At 45.7% G+C, this 18,442-nt stretch overlaps 1 protein-coding gene across 1 annotated transcript in view; it reads left to right on the forward strand.

Moving 5' to 3' along the window:
• Positions 1-17,917, forward strand: part of LOC118851336 (plasma membrane calcium-transporting ATPase 4-like) — a 534,859-nt gene extending 516,942 nt beyond the window's left edge. Inside the window, exons 18-25 of the mRNA XM_036760788.1 lie at positions 1,860-2,051; positions 2,563-2,776; positions 2,928-3,139; positions 5,190-5,297; positions 9,239-9,421; positions 12,764-12,859; positions 16,913-16,930; positions 17,585-17,917. Of these exons, the coding sequence (XP_036616683.1) occupies positions 1,860-2,051; positions 2,563-2,776; positions 2,928-3,139; positions 5,190-5,297; positions 9,239-9,421; positions 12,764-12,859; positions 16,913-16,930; positions 17,585-17,917 (1,356 nt within the window). The remainder of the gene's footprint in view (positions 1-1,859; positions 2,052-2,562; positions 2,777-2,927; positions 3,140-5,189; positions 5,298-9,238; positions 9,422-12,763; positions 12,860-16,912; positions 16,931-17,584) is intronic.
• The last annotated feature ends 525 nt before the right edge of the window (positions 17,918-18,442 follow it).

An 18,442-nucleotide genomic window follows, 5' to 3' on the forward strand; every position in this document is an offset into this window, starting at 1 on the left:
TCCCCTGCTCAAAAATGTTCAGTGGCTTCCAAGTGCCTAGAGAATAAAACACAAATTCCTTGTTTTAGGACTGTGAATGTAAGGGTCTGCATATTCTTAACTCCAGCCTGCCTTCCGTGCCTATTTCCTGTTACTTTATGTTGTGGCCAAACTGGCCTCCTGTCTCCTGACTCTGCATGTACACAGGGTTTTCCCCCTCCCTGGAATACACTCCCCTTCCAAATCTTGCTAGTCCTTCTAAGGCTCAGGGAAAGGTTCCATTACCTGGGCTTTTTAAAAACGTGCCCTCATTCTCTCCTCCTCCTCGCTGACCCTCCTCCACACACAACTGAGTGTTCTCTTCCTTTTCCTAAGGCATTCTGAATCTCCTTTTTGTTCCCATTACTCCCTATGCTCCATAGAAAGTGAACCTGAGGGAAAGAGCTTCCTTTTCAGTTTTGTATCCCTAGCACCTATCACACGTCTGTAATGGGTAAAATTCGCTACTAATTTTATCCATTGTTCAGGCCTTGGTCTTCCCTTTTGGAGAATGGACAACATTTCTTTCCCTTTTTCCATTATAATGGAAGCTCATTTTTAGTAGGGATCATTTCATTCTTTGTATTTGTGTCCCCCAGCACCTGAGGATTGTATGGGATGGATCTTACGAATCCAAAAATTAGCAACAGAGGCATCTCAAGGTGAAAGTAGAAAGGAAAATTTATTACGATCCTGCAGGAAAGGGCAACCCGGACATCAAGAGGACTGGGGGTCTTCTCAGTGTCAGAGCGCACTGGACACAGAAAATTGGGGTGTTTATATAGGTCCCTAACCGCAACTCCCCCTCCCAACCTCCTTCCTCTCAGCTTGCAGACGTAAGCTTTGAGGGTACAATCTAGACACGATAAATCTACCCAGGGACAATGGCAAGGAACAAACAGTATGGTTATTTTTTACAAGCAGGTGACAGTCATAAACTTCCCACCATTCTTGTTTCATTCTACTATCAATCTCAAGGTAGTAAATCTGTCTTAATAACAATGACAATGACGATTAAACAGTTCGGTTATCGGTGACAGGCAGGAATTAGTTGTTAGTTACCTCATCTTCACGTCTGTGGCTATGGCGGATATCCCCAGTATCCTTACACCTTGCCTCCCATCATTCTTATACCTAACTAATCTTGCACATGTATATTGCACCTGGCTTTCGGCTTTTCATCCATTCTTCCCCAAACGGAGGTTCTCTTATCTTGGGGTCAATGTACAGGGGGTGAGTATCCTGTGTCTTATCCTTATCCTCAGAGAATTTTATGGTTGCTGACTTATTCACCTCAACCCTTCTTTCTTTCAGGCCTCTCGCCATTAGGTAAATACACAGGACCTGTTCTTAACCTCGGGGGGGGCCTTACAGTCACTAGCTAAGCTTGTGGAGGGGAAAACATCTAAGTAGAGAAATGGCTTTACAGAAAGGAAAATATCTAAGTAGAGAAATGGGACTCACTATCCTACTTATTTCTATTTATTTAATTTGTTCCCTTTTATGAGAGGTCTTCACTCGTCCCACACAGGATTAACAAATGCTCGTTAATCTACTGGCTGATGTCTACCAGAATGAAAGTACTCATTCACCAGCCTTTTGGAGAGACTGTGTCCTCCTTATCCTGGCTCAGGTACTATTATGTGTGTGCCCAGTGCACCCTCTGGTGTCAGTGCCTAGTTCTGTATGTGGCCTCTCAGGAGGCACACAGTTGGCCTAAAAGCCAAGGCTCCTGACTTGTACTCTACTTCTACACAAGGGTCCTGATTGCCCTGTGGTAGGTTGTCCTGTTCCAGTCCTTCACCGTTCCCTTTTTCTTCTGTCTCTCCTCTCCCCCACAGGGCATTGCAGGTACAGATGTGGCAAAGGAGGCATCAGACATCATTCTAACAGATGACAACTTTACCAGCATTGTTAAGGCAGTGATGTGGGGTCGAAACGTCTATGATAGCATTTCCAAGTTTCTGCAGTTCCAGCTCACTGTCAATGTGGTGGCTGTGATTGTGGCTTTCATTGGGGCCTGTATCACCCAGGTGCAATGAGGAAGCTCAGTCTGGGGGATGGGTCAAAAGGTGGATGGGAAATGGGAAGTATGGCAGCTGAGAAGAATAAAGGAGAGCACTGTGCTGCTAGGGCAGATGAGAAGCCCAGGCCACTTCTGTGACATCTGCTATCCTTCAGATGTCTTGGTGAAGAGCTCCAGTAATTATAAACAGGAGTTACTACGATTGAACCGTTTATTCCTTACAAAGCACTTTGCTCATAGCAGTGTAGTAAAAGCATGTAATGAAGGCAGTCAGAAGAATATCAACCCCATCTTATGTGTAGTAGGCAAATGGAGATTCAGCAGCGTTACAAATGCTTTGTCCATGCTCACTGGTTGGGAAGTGTGGGGACTAGACCTTGGTTCCAGTCTCCAACCACCAAAGTCCAGTGCTTCTTCTGTTTCAGGGAGTAGGGATAGAAGGAAGAATGGGGCTGAAGAAGGGGAAAGGTTTGTGGGAAAAAAAAGTTGAAGAGGGAAAATCCTTTTCTTCCTGCTAGGATTCCCCACTGAAAGCTGTGCAAATGTTGTGGGTGAACCTGATCATGGATACTTTTGCCTCCCTTGCCCTGGCTACCGAGCCACCCACAGAGGCGTTGCTGTTGAGACAACCCTATGGCCGTGATAAGCCACTGATCTCCAGGACTATGATGAAAAATATCCTGGGACATGCAGTCTACCAGCTTTGCGTCGTCTTTACCCTTCTTTTTGTTGGTGAGCCAAGGCAGGGGTGAGGAAAGGAGGCCCCAGAGAGCTAGACTCTTGGGGAGTGGGCAAGGCATTTTGTTTCTTGGCAACTAGGGTCCTGCGATCCCAAGGTTTCTCCTAACCCCCCTCCCAACCTTATCTTGTCTCCCCTACCTAGGTGAAAAGTTCTTTGACATCGAGAGTGGGAGGAAAGCGCCCTTAAACGCCCCACCCTCCCAACATTATACCATTGTATTCAATACCTTCGTCCTAATGCAGCTCTTCAATGAAATCAATGCCCGAAAAATCCATGGTGAGAGGAATGTCTTTGAAGGCATATACCGTAACCCCATCTTCTGTACTGTACTGGTGGGCACATTTATCACCCAGGTAAGACAAAGTTTGGACAGTCAGAGTCCCAGGGAGAGAGCAGGAAGGGCAAGAGGCCACCCAGGGTGGTGTGGGGCTGAAGGTGGGACTCCATGTTCTCTCTGAACCTAATACAGAATGTGAGCAGTAAAAGCAGCTTGGGCTGGGGGTTAAAAACCTTGTAGATTTCCTTGATATTGCTGTTGGTCCATCATTGTGGAAATGGAAAATTATCTTGCAAGTAAGTACAGAGCAAAACAATGCAATGAGATTTAACAGTCACGTGAAGCTCCTGCCATTGTTATCATGCTAATTAAGGGAAGGAACAAGAGTCCCTAAGGAAATAGAGTTAGTATCATAGGTAAGAGGGCTGTACTTGACTTGGATAACACCCATACCTTACCTTTCTCTGAGATCCCATCTTTAACAGTCTTTCTTTGCTCTGGGAATAAAAACGCAGGCTTCTTCCCTCTCCCTTTTGCCTGTGTCAGTGACATGTATTTCCAGGGTCCTGATTCTCATTATGTCCTTGGGTGTTAAACTGGTTGGAGAGAGCTGGGCATGACGGTTGTTAAACCTGAAAATTTGGTTGAAGGAAACAACAGAGCTAGGTGATAGAAAAATCCACGTTGTTTATTATTTTCCCTTAAAGCATAGCTAAGCTAGCTTACTTGTACATACAAGGAATCAGAGCATAAACTCTGCCTGTCTGAACAAAGGAATGAGAAAACTTAAATACGTTATTTTAGCAGACCTGGCAAGCCTGTATTGCCTCACGTTTTATGACCCCCATGTATGTTTAACCATGATACAAGAAGAGGATTTTCCTTAATGGAAAGAATGTTGACAAAGGTCAGTTAATATTAAGCGAGGTAGTCTCTCTTGGGGTTAGGGTCTCATCCCTTAATGGCTAACAGGTAAGAATGTCCTGTTGACAGAGGTAAGGGTATTTCTTGAGCAAACTTTTAGAACAAAGAAGCCCAGGTCCTGGATCTTCATCCAGTTACTCATTAATTCAGGCTCTGGGTCTAGTTGAAATTAAAAATGATATAAAATAGTATAATATTTTCCACAGGGTGTAAGTATGATTTCCCACAGGAAATCTTCTCAGAGTAGTCAAAGCCAGGTGAAGTTATCCTGTTGACTCTGGCATCTCCATAGTACCCATGTTGAGAATTCTCTCTGGCCACTGCTAGAACTGTCCTCATTCCTCTGTATCATATGTGTGTGCATGCACATGCTTGCACATGTGTGCATGGTGTCTGTGTCCTGCCTTTCCCCCATTAAACCTGAAATTCCCAAAAGGCAAAGCTCTCTTTTTTCTGAATCTCCATTTGTCCCACTGTTCTCCTCTTTTCTTTCCCCTCTGGTCACTTGAAACAGGTCTTAGTGTACTAGTTATAGGGTATCTGGCTGATGTGTTTGTGGTAGACCTGGATAAGAAGCCAGCCAGTGCTGCCCGTAACAACTGGGGCTTAGAGGATCATAAGTTAAAGGAGCCTTAAAGGTCACCTAGTCCAACCCCTTTATTTTACAGATGAGGAAACAGAAGCAGAGACAGGGGTGGTGTAGTAGGTAAAATGAGTTGAAACCTTTGCCCACCTACTAACTTTGTGACCCCATGCTTCAGTTCCCTTATCTGTAAGGACTCAGTGGCCTTCTCCACTCCTTTCCATTGCTAAAGCTATGATCCTGTTGATCCTGTGAAATCCAGAATGGTAAGTGAGTTACTTGCCTAAAGTCACACAGACAGTGAGCAGCAGAACTGGGATTTGAAGCTAGGTCTTCTAACCCTAAGCCCATGCACTTTTTTTTTCCAATGACAAGGCTCACTTGAGGTCAAAAGAACTATGCTCAAACTCTGCCTGTGTAACCTTATTTAGGCAAGTCACTCTCTGAGCCTCAGCTTCCTCATCTCTAAAATGATGAGAATGCTTCCATGACCTACCTTCCCACCTTACGAGGTGATGGAGAGGAAAGCCCTTTGTAAACTGAAGGTCCTATAAAAGCAAGAGCCGCCATCATTCAGCCGCTCACCTCTGCTCTGGTCATGTCTCTTTTTTTCTCACAGATTGTGATAGTGGAAATCGGGGGCCAAGCCTTTAGCTGCACAAACCTTTCCTTGAGCCAGTGGCTTTGGTGTCTTTTCCTTGGGATTGGAGAGCTGCTGTGGGGCCAGGTGAGTCACTTCTTCCCCCACACACTTATCCCAGCTATCTGCCCATCCGGTTTGAGGGCACTGGAAGGGGTCAGCTCCTCAGATGCAATCACCATGTGTTAAATGGTTTATTTAGCATTTTTTGTGTGCAAGGGATAGTGACAAGTGCTAACAAACATGGCCACTGTCTTCCAGGAGGTCACATTTGGATGACCCCCATCATCTCTCTCTGGCATTCTAAGTTTGCCACTGCCATGCCTTGGCCTCCCCTAGAACCTTTGAAGCAAAGAGTAATTTTATTATATTGTCATAATACAACTATTTTTGAGGAATGTGTGTGTGTGTGTGTGTGTGTGTGTGTGTGTGTGTGTGTAGGGAGGGAAAGGAGAAGAGAGAGGAGAGGGAAGAAGAAAAAAGGAGAGACATTTCCCAACCTCATCTATACACTTTTTTGTATTTATTTAAAATGGAGCCCAGTGGTTCAGTATAAAGAACATTGAAATCTGTAGTCAGAAGACCTGCTTTCACATCTTACCTGTGTGACCTTGGGCGAGTCACTTGCCTAGATCCAGTTTCCCCATCTGTAAAATGAGGGAGTTGGACTAGGTGGCCTCTGAGGTTCATTCCAGCTTTACATCTATGATCCTGTAAGTACCTATATTACAGGAGAAAAAGTAAATAATTTTGCATCCAGAAGGTCATTTGTTAGATTGCACATATATGAACAAGGAAATGCAAACCAGAAAACCTCCTCCTCCTTAACATATTAGTTCAGTGCATTCACTTCATTATCTACTTTATTGTTCTCTTGGAAGGTAGGAAGAGCCAGGCCAGAGAAAGAGTAAGGTTTATGGGGTTGAAGGGAGGAAAATAAGGAGTGAGATGTGGAAACAGAAAGTCCTTTTGGATGGGGATACCAAGAGGTAATAACAGAGGGTGAGCACCTTTGTGTTTTGAAGACTGTCAAGAGCATGAAATCTTGAGGCCTCCAAGGCTAGCGATTCGTTCTTCCCCACACTAATTCTTCTATATGGACTCTTGGAGCATCAGTTCATACTTTGATTTTTGTACACACTCATATGTGTAGGAGCCAATGCTGCCACTTTCTGGTAGCACTCCTAACTTCTGCTTGTTCCTGCCTTCTCTCCATACTAGAATTTGACCTTAGATCACCTAGTCCAGCCCTCCATTCTTCAGATGGGAAAACTGAGCCTCACGGTACTTGTGATTTGACCGAGGTTACATAGTTAGTATGTAATAGGGTCAAGATTTAAACTCAGTTCCTCTGACTCCAAAGCTTATGTTGGATGCACCATCCCATCCTATCTGGGAATAAATGAATTCTTTTTCCTACAATTCAGAGGGAAGATTGGACTTCTTCAAAAGGAACTTTTTTTCTGAAACCTTTAAGAAATAAAACTATACAAAAAGCATGGAAACTGATGACTGTATAGAGCCACAGAAATCCTATGGTAACTTTACTAAAATTGGGGTAGAGATTGTCTTTAGCTGGTGTGAATCTAGTTTGTTTTTATGTCCTTTTCTCTAAGCTGTATGGTCTTACTGGAAGACCACTGGATTTGAAGTAAAAAAAAAAGCTAAATAATTACTATGTGTTAGGTGCTATGTATGATAAGTGCTAGGGTTACAGAGAAAAAGTAAAAACAGACCCTGCCTTCAAGAAGCTTATATCCTAATAGAGGAATAAATCATGCACATGCAAGATTAGCCAGAGTCACATGGCTAGTAAGCATCTGAGTCTGGACTTGAACTTGGTCTTCCTGACTCCATGTCCAGTGCCGTATGCATTGCGGTGCCACCTTGCTACTCCCTGAATATATGGAAGGTAGCCTTAGAGGTGGAAGGTGCTAGCAACTGCAAGAGGTGGTACTTCAGCTGAGTCTCTAAAGGAAGGGTGAAGTACTAGCAGAGCGAGGTTGGAGGGGAGAACCTACCAGGCATGGAGGACAACCACTACAGAGGCCTGATCAAGATGGCATGTGGGAGTGTTTTGGAAGGAGACAGCCAGCAGGTTGGGCTGGCAGGGCTGGAGGGTTCATGGAAGAGAGGAGGTGTGTGAAGTCTGGAAACATGGTCAGAGGGCAGGTTGTGAAGAGTTTTAAATGCCAAACCGAGGGGCTAAGAGTTGATCCTAGAGGTCTGGGGGGCCACTGGGGTTGATCAAGTAAGTGCCGTGATATGGTCAGACCTGAGCTCTAGGAGGATCCCTTTGGTAGCTGAGGGTAGAAGATGCTTTGCTAAGGGGAGTGACCTTTCGCAGGGAGAATGGTGAGAAGGCTGTTAGAACTTCTGTCCAGGTGAGAGGGGTGAGAGCCTGAGCCAGGATCATGGCTGTGTGGGTGCAGAGAAGGTGCCTCATGTGGAGGAGAACAATAGCACTGTAGAAGGTCCTGACTCTAGATCCTGTGACCAAACTCATCATACTTGAGTCCAAGACTTGGCCCAAGATATAATCAGGTTGGCCCAGCTGCTAAGTGTGATAAGATTCTTGGTCCCTTCCCTCTGTCTCAGTCTTCTTTCCAGTCATGGACCCTTGAGTTATGACCTCTGGTTTGAGCCAAACTACACTTCCACCTTTGTCCTTAAGGACCTTGTTAGTCCCTAGCTGAGGGAGGTGTTTCTCTACTTGGTACCAAAGATCCTTCCGCTGGACTGTTGCCTTTTTTCCACTGACTTAGCAGTTCCCCACTCTCCTATAGGTCCCTTGTTCTGGGCCATGGAAGTCATGCCCTCACTCCTGAACCCCTGACCCATTTCTCTGGTCAGTTTTCCTGAAGCGCATTGACTAGCCAGTCACTAAACTTAGGTCTGTATTTTGAGGTTGTATTTTTGAGACTTTTTGCAACTGTTATCTCTTGGCAGCTGAGTCGGAGCTCAGGAGAGCAGCACCAACTACCTATTGGCTGTCCCAAAGGCTTCTCAAATTCAACATGTCCAAAAGACAAAACTCTTTCACTTTCATCTCCCTTCTTCCTCACTTCCCTCTTTTTAGTCACCCAGATCCAAAACCTCAGTCCACCTTGACATTCACTCTCCCTCACTTTTCATCCAATTAGTTGCCAAGTATTGTCATTTCTATCTTCACAGCATCTCTTGTATTCATCCCCCCTCTCTCTCCATTCATCACCTCTTGCCTGAATTATTATCATGGCCTCCTAATTGGTCTCCTTGCCTCCACATAGCTGTCAGAGTGATTTTCCTAAATTTTGGGTTTGAATCCAATGTCATTAGAAAGGGGTTTGGAGTAGGGTCTTGGAAAGTAGCTGCAGCAAGTAGCAGAAAAAGAAAGATTAAGTTTGAGGTAGGCAGAGAATGAGTAAGCACACTTGGTAGAACAAGCTTTGGGAAAGAAGACAGAAGAGGGACCCCAGGAATCATTGGTGCCCTAGGTGGGCCCAGAAAAGGAGTTCAGAGGGACTTTAGAAAGAAGCAGTTAATAAATTTTATAGCCAGATCCATACAAGGCTTCAGTTTAGAATGAAGTCAGTTAGAAATTAGATAAATACCGGTTTGTATTTTTGTACCAACCGCTGTTGTAAATGTCAGTACAGATTAGATAGCTTTGTAAGCTCAAAGAACCAAATGGGGGAAGAAGAACACTTATTTGCTTTTCCACAGGAAGCCAATGAGTAATGAATGGTAGCAATGAATATTTCTTTTTCTACAAGGTACCTTATTCCAGGACCATCTCTGTGCAGCATCAGCTTCAGGAGCTACATAAGGGAGGGAATTGTGATCTGTTATGATGGGAACGGAAAGTCTCCTTTCTTGGTGATGGAACTCCAGGATCATATCTGAACCTACTTACGCAAAATAATAGCCAGTTAAACCTTATGCCTTGTTTCCCTGCCTGCCCACATCCAGTTCTCAGATTCATCTGTAACCTGAGTTTTTGCCTAACTTAAGAGATTTCACCTCTCTCATTGTCCCCATCCCTACAGATAATCAACACAGTGCCTACTGCAAAACTGATTTTCTTGAGGGAAGCTGGGAATGCCCTCACCAAAGAAGAAATCTCCATGAAAAGCCTGGCTGAAGGACTGGAAGAAATTGACTATGGAGAAATGGAGCTGCGCAGTGGCCAGGTTCTCTGGTTCCGAGGCCTGAATCGCATCCAGACTCAGGTACAATGTGGGAAACCTACCCTTCATCACTGACTTGGAAGGAATTCTTTCCAGACCAAAAATGGTAGTGAAGGAAGGCAGCATTTAAGCTGAAACTTCTACATTCCCTATCCAAACCCACCCCTATCCACACACCTAATGGAAAGGTTCACTGATAATAGCAAGCAAGCCCTCCATCCCTGCACTCAGGACTGAGTATCTAGGATGTAAGTTTACTTTCTGCTAAGCAGGTAAGGTGGCCCAGGGTTAGAACACTCAAGCATTGATAGATTTTTTTGTTAGCAGGGTAGCCCTAGTTTGGGCAGTGTTCATCTCCCTCCAAAAAAGAACTTTCAAATAGTATCTCCATTATGACAGGATTCCTATCAGATCCTTGCTGAGTCTCCTTTTCTAAGCCACTGCTGCTTTTTTCCTGCCAAGATAGTATGGTGAGGAAAAGGACAGGCAGGGGAAAGTTTGACCAGAGCCCAGTCCCATCCCCTGTCTTTCTCCTACTAACTTTAATGCTACAGTGAGAGATGTGCTGGGTGCAAGTGAGTAAAGAGAACTGCCTCTACATGATGAAGTTTCTTTTGCAGGATCCAAAGGAAGAGGAGAAGCCAGCTTCCTTTGGCCCTCTATCCATCTCCCTGCCCTTATTAGCACCTAGATCCTTCCTGCAGCCTACCAGGGACATCATTTAGTAGCTCCCGAGTGGTTTCCCTATCTTCATTCAGCCAGTTCTACGAGTTGGCAATGCCCATCGAGGGCACTGAGGTGGCCTTTCTAGGGGGACCCTGTTTATGCCATTTTCAAATCATCTCATGAGACCTAAGCAGCTAAACCTTTCAGTTGGTCTTATAGTTTAGAAATGCCCCAGTCTGCCTTACCCACAGAACACAAAATTGGTGATATTGGCATTTTTAACTGGGCCTGGCAAAAGACCACTTTCCCCATGGACAAGGCTGCTGACATAGCTGGCTTTTATGAAACCCAAAGATCCTTCCCCTTCCTTGACTTTTCAGAGTCTGCAGAGCCAAAACCCTGGTGCCTGGGTCTTTTGGGTACCCATCCCCCTGAGGCATTCATTACTTTCCTTTGGGTCTGCTCTTTTTAAAATAACCTATGTTTTTGCTTTGCCTCCCTTTAGGGTCTCCTGCCTCCTCTTGTCCTAACCAGATCCCCTTGTTGCAGTGTCTCTTGGTTCCTACCAACCCTTCTCTTTGGGGCCTAGGGTTTCCAGGGTTTCCTCTCTACCCTTATTCTCCACCTTACTTCCCTCCAAGCCACAATATATACATGTTTATATTTGGTGTGACCTACCCACCTGACTCTGGTCATCCAGCCATCTTTTGAGGGGTAAGGGTAACGAGGGAGTATAAATCTATATAAATACACATGTACCTTACTTGAGCATATACTTGAGCACTGAGACACAGAGCCTCAGAGGAGAGTGTTTAAGAGTAGGGGAGGGCGCAGTGATAGAGCACTGGCCCTGGAGTCAGGAGTGCCTGGGTTCAAATCCGGCCTCAGACACTTGACACATTTACTAGCTGTGTGACCTTGGGCAAGTCACTTAACCCCAATTACCCTGCCTTACCCCCTGCAAAAAAAAGTAGGGGAGGCAGCTGGACTCCAGCTACATTGGGAGACTTTGAGCTTCTACCCCATATGTACAATAGCAAGTAATGCCTTATAATCATCCCAGTCTGGACATACTATCACTGAAGGGAACTGGTTTTAGCTATGGGAGCCATCCCTGGACACCCTATTCCCGGACTGTCTGTGCTTGCCCTAACTTGCCAATGGTCAGTCAGGTCCCTAATGTGATGCAAGAGAAGATGGGTAGGGTGGTGGAAGGGCTGATGTTTCAGCCCATGCCATGCTCTGAATTCAGAAACCTATTTGGAGCACTCTTAAGTCTTTTCAAACCACCTCCTGAGTAAGAATGACTAATTGACCAAAAGCAGCCAGCCTCTTTGCTTTCCCAACTTCCCCTTCCCCTGGGGAAGTGTCATAGGCACTAAAATGAATGAAACCAGATCGTCTTCTAGTCCTTTGGTAGCTGTACCTAGGGAAGGGATGTGAGTGCTTTCAAGGTTGTTCTACAGAGTATAAACTTTGTGTGGTGTATAGACTTGTGTACACATTTTGGGAATTGGAGGGTGGTGCTTTTGCACAAGTCTGGTTTTTGGTCTTTACCTGTACCCACTAGTAAGATGGTTTGAGGGGTTGATGGGACCAAATAGGAGGGGAATGAGCCCTGCCTATCATTGGGCTGACAATGGGAGCTGTCAGAAGGGAAGAAGAACAGATGGTGTTAATGCCCTCTGCCTCTAAGGGGCAAAGCAATTTGGAAACCAAATCTTCTCCTTCCATAGGGCCAGAGTAGCAGCTGTTCACCACCACCACCTTTACCACCTCCTCTCCTTCCCCTTTCTCAGTCTAACCCCCAAGTTATTCCCAGCACCTGCCAGCCATGAGGATCCTTGGAACACTAGCCTGGCTGTGGCCACCTCTGTAGAATGGTCTGGCTCTTGTTTCTTGTGCCTCCTTTCAAGTTCAGTCCCAAAAAGGCTGACTGGGAGAAGAAAGTACTGTGCCAGGAGATGGGCCCCACAATTGAAAGTCAGCGTAATATTACATTCTGCACTGGTTTTGAATCCTAGCCCTCTGTACTTTTGTGGCCCTCAGTTTCCTCATCTGTAAAACTGGGGAATGAGATGACTCCCTAGTCAACACTCTATGATCCACCTGTTGATGAGGGGTCTTTCCAGCAGGGATACCTGTATGCCTATTGGCAAGAAAATTCCTTTTTGTTTTTCCCCAGTTTTGTGGATCTCTCACAGGCAAGCCTATGAAAATAACCATTGTTTTGTTTTCGTTTGGCTACCCCAAGCATCAGAACTCAGCTGAACCTATCCCTGTCTCTGAAGTTGTGCCTTAATTTTGAGCATCTGGGTGACTGAGATCCATACACCATTCTATAGAAGTTTTCCTTGCCCCCTCCCACTTCTTCTTGCAGGGTAATTCTTTCTTTCAATTAAAGAGAAAAATAAACAAAGGAAACCTGCTATGTCCTTACCTCAGCCTAAAGAGAGGGGAAGATGGGGCTTTAGTCTGTTTTTTGGACACCATGGCAAACCAGATTTGAAATGAAGTATAATAAACCTCAGTGAGTTTTCCCCTCACTTCCTTGTAACAGTTCTGCGCCAGGGGAAGGGGGGCTCATTTTCTGTCCCTGGCTTCCCTCTCTTTTTGCCCCTTGCTTCCTTCCTGACCCCTCCAACTCCGCAGACCCTCCTCCATCTCCCCAGTCTCTGACAGGAGAGCAAAACTATCTCACCCTCTAATTCTTTGTAGATCAAGGTAGTGAACACGTTCCAGATGGCAGTCGACTCTTATCGTGGAGCCATGAGGAGACGGAGCACCAAGAAGAGTCTGCAAGATGGAAAACCTGTTTATACCCTGACTCCTGCAAATCTTTCTTGAAACAAATCTGCTCCCAACACTTCTGTTCCTTCTTCTTCTATGGACAGTGAGTTATAGTCTTATTATAATGCATGATTTTCTAAAATGACCACAAGAGAGTGGGTAGCATCCACTTTAACCAAAGTCATTTTTCTCTTCCTTTTCATTTTTCCCTTGATCTTTTGACTTGAGAGAGGGAAGGAAAAAAATCCCACCCACTCCCAAACCAACCAGACTGCTTGAATTTATTTTTTACTTTTAAAAAACCATTGTTTCTTAACTGTTTACAAAATAAGAACCACAATAATTCTGTTTTCTGGTTGTTCTCCTGTATTACTTATTCCTTCCTTTTCTTGGGTTTTTCTTCCTTTTTCCTCCTCACATCCCTCCACCCCACCTCCCTCTACCCCACCCCACTCTTCTGACAGGAATGGTATGATTCTTACTCCAAGAGATAGGCCCAAGATTAAGACAGTTGGGGACTTTACTTTGACAAGCTTGGGGGAGGGAGCAGGGTAGAGAGAGAGAAAGCTACTGTAGTTCTTATATTAGGTACTAAGCTTTGGTGGAATTGAGTTTGGGCATCAGTAATAAATGAGTCCTCTCCCCACCATTGTCTCCTGAAGTCAAAATATCAGTTTAAAAAGTACAGCTGACATGGGAAAACAGTGAGTGATGTCAGACTGTGTTGTGGACCCACCCTGCCATTTCTAATTTACTTTTCTGAAGATTAATTAGGCTCAGTCCTGGTGGAAATACTGAGCAATTTATATTCTGTGAGGTAGAGTGGGGTAGGGGTTTTGATTGTCTTGGGGCCTCTACATTATTATGGATTTCCTCTGTGTTAGCTGGTGCTTTTTTCCTCTTTTGTCCATCACTACCATTCTCAGCACAGGTAACTGGGTTCTCTGGAGTTCTTTTAGGGGAGCCAGCAGGAGCTGCTCCTTTGTGTTCTTCGTCTCTGTGTGGCCCACTAAGATGGGGCAGCAGAACCAAACAGAACACTCAGGTCAAAAAACAAGTCAGACTCTGTTAACATCCAGAGGATGCCAACCTTCCCTCCCTCCCATACTCTCCTCCACTATTTCCCTCCTCATGTCTGACTCTTAGGCCTCTATCATTCCTTTCTGCCTCTTGGTGGGAAGGTCTGCAATTAACCTCTAGCTGACCATACTTTGGGCAGAGACCTTATATGATCTGATGGGAAGGGTAGACCCTGGGATCTAAGAGTCAATTAAGGGAAATAGGAGGGATGGGTTGGGACTAGCTAAGTGTGTCCAACAGTTCTCATTTTGGGTTCTGATGACCTGGACTGTAGTTACCTTTCTCTTTTTTCGAAGTAGTGCTACCCTTCAGGGAGACTCAATTTTTTCTCCCAGCCCCATTTGGGAAGACTTCCAGGACCTTCCTGTTGCCTAAGCCTCTGAAAGAGTAAGCAGTTGTATTTGGGGAATGACATTCTTCCTTCCACGATGATCTATACCAAGACTTTGCTTACTTGGTAGTCAGCAGAGGCCTATCCTAGGTGGAGCTTATGGAAAAAGACTTTTCCCACAATTGCCCTCTGCCTCCCCAAGGGATAGTCTAAAGAAGATGGGATTGGGGCAAGAGAAGCAAACTCTACTTCTTTTTAACTCCCATGGGTATGGGCTATGAAGGGGAAAGGAGGAAGGGAAGACTGGCTAGGTAGAAAGTGCCTACAGCTGCCACAGCAACTCCTTCACTGGCTATGCCTTGCATCTGACACACACACACACACACACACACACACACACACACACACACACTGCTCACACACAGGGACACCATGCATCAGGTGGTGGGAGTGGGTAGGGTAGCAATGCTTAGGGATGGTTTGGGTTGTGATTGGCAGTCCTTGAATTTGTGGTGGTTGCAAGGTGTGTCATCCTAGGATATAGGATGAGTTCTGGGAATGGGCCTCCTCCACCAAGCACTCACTAATTTTCCTCATGGGTCTACTCCTTCCCTAAGCTTTCCTTGAAGGTGGTTGGTATCCCCCTGGATTTCAGGAGACCTACAGTCTGATTGAGTGGTTGGTTTGTATTCCCCCAAAGAAATTCCTTTCCTATTTTAGGCATTCTTTTCCTCTCACTTTCCATTTCTTGTCATCCATTATTTGGAGGCCTCTGGACTTGTGGCACATAAGTAAAGACATCCTACACTACTCCTGACTCCTTTGGGAGAGTGGAGCTCTCTGGAGCACAGGTGAGTTACATCCACATCTCCTACAGGGTGCTGAGGCTTGCACTTGACCCATGTATGTCAGCAGCAGAGAAGGAAGCTTTTGTGTTGGGTCCTATCTAACCCATCAGGCCTTACTCTCTAAGCTTTGGTACAAGTAATCCATCCCCAGGAACCTCTCAAAGACCAGGAAGTGCCAGGATCATGAAGGTAGGAAGAGAGGGCACTTATAACCTACCTTAAACTCTAGGGTCTGAGGCAAAGAGAACAGAACCATTACTTTAGGGGTTCAGTGGGTGGAGCTGGGGAGGCTGAGATGGCAGGGGCCTCCCCCTTAGCCTTCCACACTGTGTGTTCCTTTGATTCTCCTGGGTCAAGGTGTTAAGTTGGTTTTATTGTATGACAAGGAGCCTCCAGAGCTATGGATCCCTATTTCCTGGCTGACCTACAAGGTTGCTTGAGGAAGGGGAACAGAAAGCTTGATCAATAGCCATCTGCCTTATCTGCTGAGGCCAGGTAGAACAGGTGATGTCACCTCTTGCCAATTTCTGTTTGAGGGCAGATGTATACATGTAGCAAAGAGACAGGTAACCTATTAACAAAGTAATGTACTCAACTGGGTGTAATCTAGTCTCCCAAATCACTTTCTGTTGCCTTCTCTTGAAGACTTCAATTTTGCCTAGGGTGGCAGGAGAGACTAAAGTTGCCTCCATATCTGTGCTTCTCTGTCCCCCACCCCCTGCCTAACTACCATTTGTCTCACCTTTATATGGGGAAAAGAATCACAGGTATCCAGAACAGACTCAGTAGGACCTCAGCATCTGGAATTACCTGCCCCTTGGGGTAAGACTAGCAAAAGCTTTAGCTCACATTCTTCTTCAGCATCCACTGAGCAGACCTGACAGTAGATGTGGCTTCAGCCATGCCAGGTGACTACTTCTGTGGTGAACAACAGGGAGGCAGCCCCAAGCAGCTTGTGCAGCTGGCCAGGAGAGCAGTGCCTCAGTTCCAGCCCACGCCCAGCCTTTGTGGCAGGTTTTGGAGATTCTCCAGCCCTACCCTACTCCCCCCACACCCTCCAAGGTCTCCCAGTGTGCTCCGCCTTCCTCCCAGATGGCCATGAAGGCAAGGATGGGTGTGGGGTGGGGGTGAGAGAGGGGTGGCAAGCATTCAGGGCCAGGGCTCCCTACACTCCATTATGACACTCATGAAGGGAAAGGGGAGGACTTGCTCCCCCATTTCCTTGATCTCTACTCCTTGGCCTACCACCTGAAAAGAAGATCCAAGAGCTGGCTGTGGGTGGGAGAGGTCACTCAAGGGTCGTCTGCTGGTGGGCAAGGCTGCTCACATCAGCTCTCTTCTTCCCATCCCTCCCTCCTTCCCTCTCTCCCTCTCTCTCAGGCCAGGCTGGACCTAGCTAGGAGCTCACATCCACTCCAAGAGGTTTCCTCGTCTTCTTTCTCCTCTTCCTCCTTTCTCTGCCCCCTCTTCTTCCTCCTCTTCCTTCTTTCTCTTCTTCCTCCCCCTCTTTTTCTTCCTCTTCTCTTCTTTTTCCTCCTCTTACTCCTTTCTCTCCCTCTTTCTCCCCTTCCTCTCTTCTTCCTGCTCGCTCTCTTCTTCTTTCTCTCCTCTTCCCCTCTTCTTCCTCCTCTTCCTTCTTTCTTCTCCTCTTCCACCTCCTTCTCCACCCACCTCCCCCATGGTGTAACTTTTTTTTCTCTCCCTTTTTCCTATAGACAGCAGCTCTTCCTGAAAATCAATTTCCCATTTGCTCATGTCCCCACATCTGAGACCCCGCCCCCTTCCCTAGGCTGGGCTGGGTCCTTCCTTGGACAGTAGAGCCCCACTTCTTCTTGGGTGGTGATTGGGGGCAGGGCCAGAGTAGTGTGTGGGTGTGTGTGGATGCATGTGCACAATGTGCCCAAACCATGAGCTGCCAGAGCTCTCATTGCCTGCATGCCGCTGAGAGTCACAGTTTGTCTGGCATGTTTTTGCTACACAGCATGCAGAGTTTACTGTTGTCACCCCAACATGTGTGTACATAGATCTAAATAGAGATGTGTCTTATTTAAACCACAGTGGGACATTTCCTATTCTCCCTCCAATAGAAGTTGTCCATAGCACCAATCCACATTTCAAAATCGTTTCTCAAGTATTTGGTTTCTACTTCTTTCCCATGTACATTAAAAAATTAATGCTTCTTTACACTTTTGTTTTGATCTGAGAGGTTTATTTGGGAATGTCACGTTCGTGTTGGGTTTCTACTTTTTTATGAAGCTTTTGAAATGCCATAGTTGGTTTGCCATCACTCTTTCCCCCATTCCACCTATATGCTTGAATTTTGAACCATGTGATATTTATTTCTAGTGTTCCACAATGTCCTAATTGTATATTTACTTTTAGTTTTTGCTCAGTGGTGTTTCATGGTTTTCATTTTGTTTCTCCCTTCAAGAATCCAGTTCCTCTACAGGTTTTATCTCACTTCCCTGTTTTCCTTCCTTCCTTGTATAGATTAAAGTCGTGAAAGCATTCTGTAGCTCTCTCTTTGAAGGCCTTGAGAAACGCAAAACCCAAAGCTCTATCCATAAGTTCATGACTCATCCCCAACTCACCCTGGAAGAAGATGAGCCAAGAACACCACTCCTGGATGGCAGTGAGGAAGATGAAGATAGCAGAGAGCCTGGGATAGACAGGTTCCCCAAGGCCACTGGGAGCAAAGAACCCCCATCCTTTCTATCCTTTCTATCCAGCAATGAAAACTACAGTGCTTTGAACCCTAGCCCAGTGCAGGTAGCAGTATCCAACTCAGACAGCACCTTACACAGCCTGGGGACGTCAGTTTGATCCTTAGAACTCTGGCTTCCATCCCTGATTTCTCACATTTCCTCCCTTCTCTGACCATTTCTTGTGATATCCACGTGGTAATGGGACTTCTTATTGTCATGTCTACTGCTCCTGTGTGTGCACCATGTGTGGATTCCCACCCAGCCATCAGAGGCAAGAGCGGACACGTTCAGGGACCCCCAATTTGACTTTGAATTTGTGTTTGGGGTCAGAGGCTTCCTAGCTGATGCAAGCAGTGCTGGGGTCTCCTCATGTCGGGCTCTGTAAATCACTAGTGTTTTTGTTAGCATTTTTTAAAGAAAGACATTGGCTCCCAAAATAATTTCCTGTGTTTGTGGGCACAGAACACAGGAAAACCTCTTAGCTCCCACGAACCAGTGTCAGCCATCTTTGTTAGCTAAACAAAGATGCAGAGGGAGAAAAATATCTCTAAAAGGGATAATATAGGATTGGGGTGGGAAGGGAGGGGGGAATGGGAGTTGCACAATCAGCCTGTAGACAATTATTGCTTTTAAACAAGACTTC

Source organism: Trichosurus vulpecula, chromosome 5, assembly GCF_011100635.1.
Source record: "Trichosurus vulpecula isolate mTriVul1 chromosome 5, mTriVul1.pri, whole genome shotgun sequence".
In the NCBI taxonomy this organism is placed as follows: Eukaryota; Metazoa; Chordata; class Mammalia; order Diprotodontia; family Phalangeridae; genus Trichosurus; species Trichosurus vulpecula.